This window comes from Ictalurus punctatus, chromosome 21 (assembly GCF_001660625.3).
Source record: "Ictalurus punctatus breed USDA103 chromosome 21, Coco_2.0, whole genome shotgun sequence".
In the NCBI taxonomy this organism is placed as follows: Eukaryota; Metazoa; Chordata; class Actinopteri; order Siluriformes; family Ictaluridae; genus Ictalurus; species Ictalurus punctatus.
In genome coordinates, this window is record NC_030436.2 from 5,069,368 (window position 1) to 5,082,830 (window position 13,463).

The 13,463-nt window shown below is 38.8% G+C and overlaps 2 protein-coding genes across 7 annotated transcripts in view; one reads left to right on the forward strand and one right to left on the reverse strand.

Annotated features, from left to right (window-relative positions):
• podxl2 (podocalyxin-like 2) overlaps nucleotides 1-5,223 on the forward strand; it is a 29,101-nt gene extending 23,878 nt beyond the window's left edge. For both annotated transcript variants that reach the window (XM_053674187.1, XM_017496534.3), the window contains 3 exons: nucleotides 33-94; nucleotides 188-367; nucleotides 971-5,223. In XM_053674187.1, coding sequence (XP_053530162.1) covers nucleotides 33-94; nucleotides 188-367; nucleotides 971-1,174 — 446 coding nt within the window. In that variant the 3' untranslated portion in view covers nucleotides 1,175-5,223. The remainder of the gene's footprint in view (nucleotides 1-32; nucleotides 95-187; nucleotides 368-970) is intronic.
• Nucleotides 5,224-6,187: 964 nt separating this feature from the next.
• On the reverse strand, nucleotides 6,188-12,386 carry zgc:171566. 5 transcript variants are annotated; one of them, XM_017496545.3, is made up of 10 exons: nucleotides 12,278-12,386; nucleotides 12,016-12,148; nucleotides 10,391-10,505; nucleotides 10,245-10,295; nucleotides 10,065-10,149; nucleotides 9,445-9,583; nucleotides 8,818-8,924; nucleotides 8,634-8,724; nucleotides 7,783-7,920; nucleotides 6,188-6,746 (listed from the first exon to the last, which is right to left on the reverse strand). In XM_017496545.3, exons 2-10 carry the CDS (start codon nucleotides 12,116-12,118, stop codon nucleotides 6,625-6,627), a joined length of 951 nt encoding a protein of 316 aa, XP_017352034.1. In that variant the 5' UTR covers nucleotides 12,119-12,148; nucleotides 12,278-12,386; the 3' UTR covers nucleotides 6,188-6,624. The 5 variants fall into 5 exon arrangements, with proteins under 5 accessions (XP_017352034.1, XP_053530169.1, XP_017352036.1 ...); XM_053674194.1 differs by having other exon boundaries at nucleotides 12,016-12,122; nucleotides 12,210-12,346; XM_017496547.2 differs by having other exon boundaries at nucleotides 6,188-6,393; nucleotides 6,614-6,746; nucleotides 12,016-12,346.
• Nucleotides 12,387-13,463: the final 1,077 nt, after the last annotated feature.

Consider the following 13,463-nt stretch of genomic DNA (forward strand, 5'->3'; position numbering starts at 1 on the left):
GTAATATAGCATTCTTTATTTCATCCCATTAGGTGTCATTGCTACTAAAGATGTCCTGTCAATACTGGGAGAAGTAAGGAGAGGATTAAACAAGGTATAAGCATCCAGTCTGTATCTGCCGATTGCTCGTTTCACATAACGGGTTTCTGTGTTTACATCCTGGCAATTAATGGAAATCACATTTCAGATCGGCATTCAGAACTTCTCCAGTGTGAGCGCGTGTCACTCCAGGCCCAGCCAGACACGCAGCGATTACGGCAAACTGTTTGTCGTGCTGGTGATCATCGGCTCAGTGTGCGTGATCATCATTGCATCTGGGCTCATCTACATCTGCTGGCAGCGCCGTCTTCCCAAAATGAAGAGCATGGTAAGTGGGTACTCATAACACTCCTGGTCAAACTGTCTGGAATCAATAATATAAAACCAGGTTTTTATGAGTTTCAAATGATTCAGTTAAGAATGTGCGGATTGATGAAGTGCCTAATATTAAGAAATACATTCGAATAAAAATATCAAATGCAGAATGCCTCAAAGGCTGAAATAGCCCAAATCCAGCACACGTCAGGCACAGAGACCACAACTCCTTCACTGGGACAAACAGGCACAGAGACCATGCCCCTTTAACTGGAGCAGACATAGACATAGGCCACACCTACTTCAGTAGGACTAATAAGCACATAAGCTATGTCTCTTTCAGTGGTACTGACAGGCACAAAGGCTATGCCTTCTTTGTTGAATTGGACAGGCACAAAGGCCATACCTCTTTCACTGGGTCAGATTTGGACATAGCCCACACCTCCTTTACTGATACTAACAAATACCATGCCTTGTTTGTTGAGACTAACAGGCACAGAGGCCCCATCTTCTTCAGTGTGACTAGCTACCTCATATAGATGTACAAGAACTTTATATACGTCTTATTTATGTAAGAGTTGGCTGCTAACTGTTCATTTCTTTGTGTCGTCGCAAGTCACATGGCGAGGAGCTGCATTTTGTGGAGAACGGCTGCCATGACAACCCCACGCTGGACGTGACGAGCGATGGTCAACCGGAGCCACAGGAGAAGAAGCACAGCACCAATGGTGTGCCAGCAGGCACCGGAGCTTGGCAGGGCATGCCAAACAAGTCGGGCAAAGAGGAGGAAGACAATCAGGAGGAGGATACCCACCTCTAATAAGGAGGAGAACAAAGGGAAAAAAGCTCATTTTGTTAGGAAAGTAAGGTATTCCATCAGGGCAAAGAATACCACAGCTTTTTTTTTTCCAACTACCTGCTGAATATTTAAAGTGATTGTCTTTGGCTTGTACGGTCTTTTATTTATCTGCACCAGCGGCAGCACGTTCATGTTCAATCCAAGTGGCGTGGGTTGATTCTTCAATAGTGCAAGCGCAGAGAGGCCTCAGTAAAATTTTAGCCGTGCTAATTGAGGTGTATTTCGTTACCGGCGCAATGCTACTAATCAGCCTTAGCTGTGAAGAAACATGTATTGAAAACCTGCCAAATTTCGTCTTCAGTAAGTCTTGCAGTGTCAGAACTCAACACGATAGCAGTATTTCGTAGGATCTTAATGCGTAATAATGTATTTCAACTGGCTATTACAGTACACGCATATCCTATTATTTTCTTTTGTATGGATGCATCTAGTGCACTTTTTGAAGCAGTACATTAGCGACGTGTGTCTTAACATGGTGAAGTTGCAGCCAACTGGCCTTGCTCTTTAATCGCTTGTCGGAATGGCCTCTCTACAAACGAGATGTTTTTTGTTTTCAGTGTCATAGTCGAGGTTCTCGTCAATGCAATGCGACCCCTCCTCAGAGAGGTCTTACACATATTTACTGTAAAAATTGCACTGCACAGGGCTTACGTTTGAAACAAGCAAGTAAACCTTATTCTGATGTCCTAATGCCAAAATGAAGATTAATGAAGGAACCTGTTTAATACAGAGGAGTGGATGCCTATGATTTGTGTCTAATTTCAATCCACTACATCTCTAATGTGTGTTTAATTGCCCCAGATGAGAATTTTGGCATTTTTCTTACTGTGAAAAGAAAAGGAAATTGTATGATTTATAGTAGCTAGTCCACCTACAGGCCTGTTTTTAGGTGGGAGGAAACTGGAGGACGCAGAGGAAATCCACATGTACATTACGGAGAATACTGCACCGACCGTTTTACAGTAGATGGGATTCAACAACTGCCTTTGAGTACAGTACAAGGGGAAAAGTGTTGAATTTCTTTTCTGTGGTAATTACTACAGATACAGTAAATAGATATTAGGTTGAAAAACTCTGGAGTCTACCGTTAATGAATGACGGAGTTTAAACAAAGGCGATTTGTATATGTACACACTTCATTTAGCATTCTAAGTGAAAATAAGTCAGTTCGGTCACTTCAGCCTATCTGATATTAAACTGGTAAATTAGTCACACTTTATTTCACATAGCTCTTATTACTACATAACAAACAGTGTAACATAAAGATTGGTTACAATGTCCTGATTATGGAAATATTCATTACAACATGTAGCTACGTATCTTTACCACAGTGTGTTGTAAAGCCATACTTACAGCTAAATAAAATGATTAATAAAGGCTTGTCTCACTATTGGAACGTACCTTTTTCCAAATTAACCAAGACAGGTGTTCCATCGGGAATCATCTACAGGAGTAATCTCACCCAAAATGTTTTCCATAGAACCTACACCCAAATCATCTTGAAATCTTCAACGTCTACTAAATAAACTAATTTTAATAGCAGGGATAGTCAAGAGTGAAAAATGTATTTTCAAAGCAGAAATATATAGTCAGCTGCATGAACAATTTGGCCTTTGGATATTTGGAAGCAGGGTCAAGGTGGGGGAATGATAACATCAGGTGACAAGTTCCATTGATCCAAGATGGGTGCCTTCATAATGGTATAGTGTTTAGCTACATGGTGAAGTTTTATTAATTTTTTTATTTATTTATTTTTTTTAAATAAATAGATTACAGTAAGCAGTGATGGCTGGTCACGATATTAGATGACAGGTTAAAATCTAATATCTATCAGTATGAACAGACAATGAAACTATTAGGGATGAGCAGTGCATTCTATAGCAAGGTCTCTTTGAGGGCATAATAAGAATGATGTGGGGCAAACTATTATACACATACGCTTTAATACAGCTTTAATACAGAATGCAGTCAGCTGCATTCTTTTCAAGCGCATAAAGACTGGGTTCATGTAGTGTTTCAGCAAAAGAAAAGTTCATTTAAACCAAAAAAAAACACTAAACACGCAGTTCTGTCGTCCGTTCTTTTGTGTAATTTGGACATTGTGTGCTTTGTGTATCTATTTTCAGTTTCTGCTTCAAGACATTTTGGGGAGAAATGAAAGCATGATCGATAAAATCCACCTTGTTCATGTTCATTACACTCATTTTGCATACCCCTTGGCTGCATACGCTGATGACGTTACAGATTTCTCAGTGAAGTGAGCTACAAAATATCAACGCAAATGGAGATCATGACCCAGATAGCAGACCAACACTGAATCAACACTGAATGAAGTGTTAATGCATCAAGCAAACTATCATTGAATCAGTGTTGAAATTTAACATTGATTTTTCATCAAGTTTGCAGCCTGAAATAATGTTATTTGAATGATGAAAAATAGATCAAGATGGACAAAAAAATCTATATTAGTTCAACTAGAGGGAAGGGTCACGAGGTCACAAAATGAACAGGATTCATCCTCTGAGGATGCGTTTGCATTGTGATGAATAAGGGGATGGATGGATTGACATGGCCGCACAGTGGTTTAGTGGTTAGCACGATCGCCGCACACCGACAGGGTCGGGGGTCGATTCCCACGGCTGCCCTGTGTGTGCGATGTTTGCAAGTTCTCTGTTGGGGTTTCCTCTGGGTACTCCGGTTTGCTCCCCCAGTCCAGAGACATGCATGGTAGGCTGATTGGCATGTCCAAAGTCTCCATAGTGTATGAACGGGTGTTTGAATGTGTATGTGATTGTGCCCTGCAACGGATTTGCACCCCGTCCACGGTGTACCCCGCCTTATGCCTGATGCTCCCTGTGATAGGATCCAGGTTCCCCGTGACCCTGAAGGATAAGTGGTATAGAAGATGGATGGATGAATGGATTGACATTAAATCTAAGCCCCACCAGTGGGGAAATGAAGCTGAGCAAAAATCAACATTGATTCACGGTTTGTCTTTTCAACACTGAAAAGCAGTGAATTATCAACAGTGATTCAATATTATTTAGCATTGACTAGTCAACGTCAACCGAAATGATGATTCTGATGGAATTTCAACATTGAATCAATGTCACCTTGCTATCTGGGATATCTACAGTCTGGGCTAGACTGTAATCAGCACCAGCCTTGCTTATTCATACCATTCTGTCATACCATTCAAGTTCAAAATAATCTGCTTTGAAACATTTGTGTACAGCAAATAATCTGATACGAAAAATTCATCCCAAAATTAAACCTTGTAAGAGAGCACCTTTATACCAGACCCCCCTGACAGTAAGTCATACTGTGTTCCAAACCACACCAAGACGTCTGCGTGATCCTACTGAAGAACTGGGCTAGATGATTCGTGGCAGATACATTCAGACAAGATTTTGGGTGACAGACTCCTAATACCTATTGGGCTACATGAGAAATTACTACATATTGTACAGAATCTTAAAATACTTATAAATCTGTGAGTAATACTGAAACATTTATGGCACTGACTAAATGTGTTTTGTGAAATCATTTTATTTAGTTGGAACTATGACTACGCAAGTTGTGAAACGTCATGTTTTAATGAATGTTTCCATATTACGTTAACTGTAACTTTATTCACTAGTTACTACAGTTGTGATGTTACACTATAACAGTTGTTACTGTTTTATTTGTACTAAACCACCTACTCTATATAACAATTGACAGTGTGTAATGTACTGATTTAATGTGCATGATGCCATTATAGTAATATATCTGAGGCACATATCAGAAGTTGGCAGTATTAAACCGATCCAAACCGTTATCGCAAAGCTAGATGTCTTGGATAATTCATTATATCTGTTTTCTGTATGCTATTACCTGCATTGTTTAAAAAAAAAAAAGAAAAAAAAAAGCGCTGACTGATCACATCAACATGATCAAATAGAACAGGCAGATCTTGATAATCATAGAGTAAGCATAGTTTTTTTTTGTACTCTACAGTAACTGTACAGCTTTGTTTGCAACTGCACTTTTTTCATTTTGATGTTTATCTCGAATGCTTTGTATGGAGATCCTCTTAACCGCTTTGTACGGACAAACTCCAATCTCGTTATTTAATGTAAGGTAATTTAGGTTTGACTGTTTCGAAATGCAAGACAATAAATGTTCAGAGAATCAAAGCAGATGTTCAAGAATGGTGACTTATGAGAAAACAAAAATAAAATCTAATTTGGATGACTGATTTTACAATGGGCCCACCCTGTGGCCAAAATATCAGGTACACCTACCATACTGGTGCAATTTGTGCAGTATCTTGAGGAAAGAAAATGAAGAAGCCTGTGTCAAATATACATTACAGCACAGTGAAATTCCCCCTCCCCCACACATAGCCCAGCTTGTTAGGAAGCTGGGGTCAGGACACAGGGTCAACCATGATATAGCCCCATAGAACAAATTGGGTTAAGGTTCTTGCTCAAGGGCCCAACAGGGGCAGCTTGGCAGTGTTGGGGCTTGAATCCTCAACCTTCTGATCAGTAACCCAGAGCCTTAACCATTGAGCCTCCACTGCCCAAAACTGAAAAATGGTGCATGACAATGTATAAAGTAGCCTGCAGTCAGTTCTAGACGTACCACTCTTTGTACAACATAGCTTTAAAAAAATAAATAAATATTTGAGTAAAACAGTGTAATGAAATATGATCATACAAAAGTTGCTTCAAAACCTTTGCCTTACAGTGTGTTTTTCACTGGGAATCTGAGCATGTAGATCAGCATTTTAGGACTGAAATGACCAAGTCATTCAAAACACCAACATCGTGTGCTTTATATGAAAATTTAAGCTACTCAATTAGTGAAACATTTTGCCCTATTTTAATCACTGCATCATACAGTGTTATTAGTACCAACAGAGGTATATGGCCAATAACAGTTCATAATCAAACTAACATTTAAAGCATGAAAGAACACAGGACATCGTTTCAAAGTTTTTCATGCTGAGCTTTATTCTAGTGTATTGTAAAATGTACAATGAAACCTGCAGACTAAAAGACAAAACCTCAAGAGTCTATTTGGTTGAACAACCTCGGTACTAATACAGTGTCGCTGATCTACTCACATCGGACAGCACTGCTACATTCGGCGAGGTTCATCTTAAACATGCAACGATTGCCTGTTCGAAATCACTAAAACAAGCAAGACAAAAATCAATTAAAAAAATTCATAATATTAATAATAATAATAATAATAATAATAAATAATAATTCAAGCAACAGATTGCTTGAGGCAGTTTCTGTTAAAACAGGCATTCACAAAATGGCACAATTAAAGAGGAGCAAATGAAACATAACATGCTGCTGCTCTGGCAATAAAACAAAGAAAGCAAATACCAGCTTGGATTTTTACCAAGAACAGGTCTAATCAAAGTAGTAGTTCTGAATGAAGATGCTGTTCCCCCCTTTGAAAACAGGAATGTAGTTGTAAATAAGAGCCTTCTCCTCATCGCTCGGTGTGGGAAAGTGGTGTTGGCTTTTCATAGCTGCAAACAGAAGCAAATTTTCAAATAAAATCATAGACAAAAGGCAAATGTACATTTTGCAAGACTTGATTATCAAGCCAGAATGATGTGGCTAATGGCCAAGGTAAAAGCAAAACCTCCCACCCCTTATACAGAGATCATCCTGGACTTGTACTTTGTGTCCATTAAGAGCTTTTTACTTTCGTAACCTTCCTCATTAACATGGGAGTGTACAGGGTTCTTGTTCGGTGCTATTTGAAACCCATGTATGACCATATTCATTCAACATCAGTAAATATTTATTGTGGTCAGGATCAGGGTGGTTTAAATTGCTCACTTCTTAAAATACTTTGGTAAACAGAACCATCCATCCATGTTCTGCGCTGCTTATCCTACACAGGGTTGCAGGGAGCCTGGAGCCTATCCCAGGGGACTTGGAGCGCAAGATGGGGGAACGCCCTGGACGAGGTGCCAATCCATCTCGGGGCACAATCGCAAACCCATTCACACACTACTGACAATTTGGAAATACCAATCAGCCTACAATGCATGTCTTCGGACTGGGGGAGGAAGCTGGAGTACCTGGAGGAAACCCCTGAAGCACAGGGAGAACATGCAGAGAGGAGGCAGGAATCGAACCCCCAACCCAAGGTAAACATGCTAACCACTAAGCAACCATGCCCCCTGGGATACAGGACTAAGTATTTTTGTTATAAAACATCATAGGCAATGCAAAAATAACTGCAGGAGTGGTCACGGTTAGTCACACATTCTGGGGTTAAAAAGTCCTTGCCTTATACAAGTATAGAATAGAAACTGATTCTCATCAACACAGTTTTAAACACTTAGCATGACACTGCACTAAATAAATAAATAAACAAACAAACAAAAACAAACAAACACAACCCTGCCTTTGGGCCTCATTTGTTCACTGTAGAAATAAAAATGTACCCTTGAAGATAGAATGGTGGTCCTTGAGGTACATGATCCTAAATAAATGAATGTCAAAGTGCAAGATAGTACAAAACTTTGTTATAGAAAACAAAATGCAGCAAACCTTCAGAGACGAAGAAGCTCGCTGTGTAGAAGGAGGCTCTAATGGCTGAGATGGAATGGATCATGCCTGGCTTGTCTATCCACTCGAATGGGCTTTTCTCAGGGTGCCACTGAACGGCATAGAACGGGTATCGGTAAGCTGCAATAAAATTAGCATGGTTAAATATGGAGCATGGACATCGATCACAAAAGACACAGGATCTGTGTCCTTCCATTATGGAGGAACCACTGCTTCTTGAAACAATTTTATTTATTTATTTATTTATTTAACAAAACTGATGTGTGAAAAGGTACAGTTATTTTATTGCTTTAGTATCGTGCAAAAACTTGTGCTCATTTAGAAAGGTCAAATAATGTAACACTAGTAATCCAAAGAGCTGGGTGTGCACTACTTAGATAGACATGTCTGAATCCATCACCTCTCAACTTTCTCGATGCACAATTCTCAATCAGTATGGCTTTATTTTAAAATAAGCTAATTAATAACTAGTTCAGTGTGGGGAGCAAAACTGATACCAGATACTTCCAAAGATGTGATTTAAAAAACAAAAAAACCGTAAATAGCATTTTAATCTACTACACACCATACAAGATTATGTACACTGGTGCTTTAAAGTTTATGAACCCTTTAGAAATTTCTATGTATATCTTCATAAATATGACCTAAAGCATCTTCGGATTTTCAGACACAAGTCTGAAAAGCGCACACAAATTTTTTTAAACCAAGAAAAAAAAAAATTCCTAAAACATGCAAATGTATATGAATAATTTTTATTCTTCATATACATTTGCATGTAGGTCACCCATGTCAAGAGTACCGTCCTGTAACCAGATTCCATCAGGCATCCTTACCTTCCATGGTAGAAATGAACTCCTTCCTGCCGTCTGTATTGGTGGTCAGGACTTTATAGAAGCGCTTGAGTTTGGCGTTGCGGGTGAAATTCTGTCGACGTAAAGCACATTTCAAGTGTCAGAGATTATATGTCCATTTTACAAGCTTGAGTGTAATCGTATCAAAATGCAATCTCAGTGCTACCTGTAGAGACATGCTCCAGCTGTGGAAGTTGGATGTAATGTTCTCAGAAGAAAGCGAGTGAAGGAGGTCCTTTGGGAAGCTTTTGAACAGCCTGCTGTTCTGCGCTCCTGGGCAGTAATACGTAAAAATAGCTACGTTTGCATTCCGCCTCATGTCATTTTAATAAACCAAGCTATAAAATTATAAAGAATAAGTGATGTTTGGATATATACTTGGATTGAAATTAAGAGATTTGAATGAGATTTCAATATAATGAAACAAAGTGGGTAATAATTCTTCTTCTTCTTACCAGTAGTAGATGAATCATAGTTATAAATCACCAGAGTTATGCAAGGAACTACATGCTTAAATGTAAAAAAAAAAAAAATTCTGTGATTGGACTTTCGGGTTTAAAGCAGAACGGACAAGAAGGACATTTGGAGAATGTTTTGCCAAGCCTGACATTATTTAAGACTTGTTCTGAACTTTCAGTTGTCTTGTGTTTTTAACATCAGCCGTTTCAGTTTCTGACTGAATTAACTCTACAAATTTGGGTAATCATCTCACAAGAACAATTAATGTAGCTGATAGAAATTTGCTACATTAAGTATCATTTAGTAGGAAGAGCTGTGACCTAAGAGCACCAACCTGGAGCAAAGATGAGAGGCAGGGCAACGGCTTTAGTGTTGGTTAATGTCAGCAGATTCTTGTTGCTGGTCAGAACACTCAGCTGTTGGAAGCCTTGACAAGTTCCCCATATTGGAAAATAATCAGAGGCATCATTGGCCTAATAAGAACACGAACAAAAGAAAAGAAAGATTGACATTTATAAGTGTATAGCTACAAAATGGTGAAAATCTGATTGACAATTGAAGGGTATTCCTCATTCAGCAAGGGAAGAGCTTAAGTTCAATTTGACCAACCCTAGTGAACTTTGGTAAACAATTAAACTCTGATTCTAATTAAACAATACATCCGTTTACCCAACATGTCTAGTTCAAAGATCAGATCAGATAATGCTGGAGAGATGACAATTACCTAAATCCAGCACTGCACTAATATTAACCAGCTAACCAGTTAACTTGGCTCATGTTAATATTGTACAATGTATAGGTAGCTTGCAAGCTTAGCTAATGTTACTAAACTATCTGCAATTATAACCGGCAGGATATTGGACTAAACGTCACATATTATGAAGTTTGCGATTAGCTTATCAAATTCCACTTAAGCTCCATCCTTGATGTGCAGCTTCTGATAATGTACTGGACCTTGATTGCTAGTTCATAGAAAATCTTGGCCACTCTACTAAACTGGGACTTCTGAAGATCCACATCTCCACCTGGCAGCAACAACCTACATTATGAAGAACACAAAATGTTTTCTGCTTCTTATTGGATACAAAATACTGCCTGCGAGCCATATATAAATCTATACAAGTAAACACCAACCCATTTATTGAGTAGAAAATTTTGCTATATTCCTCTTCTGTCTCATTTATCCTGAGGAAAGAACATGAGAAAACAAGGGTGAAAACATTAATCAGATACAATACATCTACAATGTCAAACATTCAGTCACTGATATTGAAGCCTACCTTATGGGCACAACCCTGGCACCAGCCGACTCCAAATACTTCACATAGGAAGCAGCTATATAGGAGGATCCTTTGGCTTGATGGTCACTTTCCAAGTTCTCTTGGGCTAAAACACCTAAGAAATAAAAAGGACAAACAGTCAAACGAAAATCTCAGACAGCAATGTGTAGGGGCGGTGTACCGTCTCCCTCAAAAGTCTTGGAACGCCAAGGTCAATTGTTTTGTTTTTGTTATACACTGGAGACAGTTGGGTTTGAGATCAAAAGATGAATGAGACAATAGATCAGAATTTTAGCTATTATTTCCTGATATTTACATCTAGTTATTTACACCTTTGGTTTCAAACCTACCCCCCCAATTTCTCTGTGAGCAAAAGTATAGACTTAGAGTAACAGATTTACTTTAATTTACTTCAAGTCTAACACATTTAATACTGTATTTGGTTGCATATCCGTTGCTTGCAATAACTACATCAAGCCGGCAAACATGACATCACCAAACTGTTGCATTTTTCCTTTGTGATGGTTTTCCAGGCTTTTCCCACAGCTTCTTTCAGTTGTTTGTTTTGGGGGTTTCTCCCATCAGTCTCCTTTAGGAGGTGAAGTATATGCTCAATTCTGTTAAGGTCTGCTGATTGACTAAAACCTTCAACTTTTTTTCCCCAACTGAAGTCCTTCATTGAGTAGGTAGAGTGTTTTTAGATCATTGTCTTGATGCATGATAAAGTTCCTCCCAATTAATTTGGATGCATTTTTCTGTAAATTGGCAGACAGGTTGTTTCTGTGGACTTCTGAAATCTGCTGCTACCATCATGAGGTACATCATCAGTAAAGATTAGGAAGTCCATTCCAGAAGAAGCCACGCAAGGCCAAGCCATGACACGAATCCATTCTTTCTCCACACTTTGACCTTTCATCATTTTGGTAAAGGTTCATCTTGGTTCCAAACGTTTGTGGCTCATCTCTAATTTTGGAGTGAATTCCAGTCTGGCCTTGTGATATCTTCACCTCTGCCCTATGAAGGTTGTTGGCGATATCACTAATTTTAGTATTTGGGTTTTTTCTTCACAGCCCTCACAATGTTTGTCATCTGTTTTCCTTGGTTGACCTGTTCAATGTCTCGTTCTTAGTACAACAATGGTTTATTTAGAATTCCAGGACAATCCAAATGGTTGTACTGGCTACCTCTTCTCACTTACAGTGTACCACAATTGTTCTACAAAGGGTAAACAAACAAAATCTCCTCAGACGATTCCAGAACATTCCTGAGTATCAATTGGCAATACTGATTCACTGAATCGTGGAAGGAAAAAAAGGGTTTTAGTCGCTCCTCAACGGTAACATCAAAATATTACATGGACTGTTGAAGTGGAATTACCATGAGGTATATTAGTATGAAAAGGACATAGCCTTGTTTTTTATGAGATGGTTTTATTTTATTTAGTTCGTGTCTGCATGGGAATCGATTCACTTAACCGATTCAAATCGATTCATGGTAGAAAGGATGATTATAAAAATGAACCGGTTCGCTAGTGAATTGTCCATCGCTGCTATTATCAGTATAGGGCATGAGAAAACTGTGTTAACAGCAATGACACAAATACACACAGAATAACAGCGCCTTACCGATCACGGGTCTGTAATTGAAATAAACGCCGCATGATGCTGGCGCTGGGAATCCGCACGCCCATGCGGCGAGCACCACACAAACCACAGCCGGACGACACATTCACCTCAGGAGGAAGAATCCAGAAGAATACTTCAAATGGAAAAAGCTCTTACAGTAAAAATAAATAAATAAATAAATAATAAATAATAACCGAAGGATGCTTCTGCAATAGCCCTGTCGGAAGTGGTGCACTGGGATCTCGGGATGAGGCGCGCTTACCTTACACGCGTAAGATGCTGGGCGCCAAGGGTTGCCAGATTGGTTTCCTGTGCTCCCTTAAAGCGCAAATAGGCTTTCATACAATTATATAGCGTCATGGGAGTGTCTAAGGGGGTGGGAACATGGAGTGGAATCACTAATTTGATTGGACAGCTTGGGTAGCCCGTGCCATGACCATGCAACTCAATGCAAGTCCAAATGGTAATTAAAGTTTCCTGAAGCATTTTTATGGAAAGATATTTCTGAAGAAAAATGTTTCCACTATAAGTCTCTGCAGGTCTATCTGGGTCCATGAAACAGTCTGGACTCGCAGGCAGCATGGCGGATCATGGATCGTGTGCGCTCTACTGTCTTCACTCCCATTGATAAAGACGTTCCATACAGGTGTATCATAAATATAAAACTCTACAGCATGAATGAAGAGATTCTCATCCACATGACACATCCATATCACTAAACCTGTAACTGCAATTAGTTATACATTTACAGCATAAGAATATTATTGAAATTATTCATGTTCAATAATTTTATACTTTCTAACATTCCATACTACAGTTGTTTGGCAGGTCTACACTGGTTGTCATAGTAACAACACCATCTTCAATATACATTGAACATTTATTTCTGATCACCGTCTTTTTGATAGAATTTGTTTTTTCATTCCATCTTTGTTATGCTAATATTCAGCTGCTTAAATGTGTTTTAACACTTGGGGAATTCTTGCTAGGACAGCGTGTCATTTGTGAACGTGTTGTGCTCATCATATAAACAGGTCCTTTCTGTCCATAGACTACTAGTCACATACCTTTTATATTTATCTTTCTGTCTCTCATCCTTTGTTTTCTTTTTGCAATACTGAGCCCCTGATGGCTTTGACCTTTTCATGATGGAAGACCAGTCAAGCCAGGATGCTCACCGCCGTGTACATCTCTATCTCTCTTCCTAACAGTACGCCCACTATCACCAGGGGTAGCAGATAACTAACTGCATGCATTTATAAAGAGTTACCTGATTAAAAATAGAAAAAAATTAAATAATTGACAAATTAATAAATAATAATAATAATAATAATAATAATAATAATAATAATAATAATAATAAATACAGCAATGGCAGATTCCTCCTCGATATTGTGGACCATTTCAAAATTGACCTGGTAGATAAATGTATCCCACAGATGCAACAT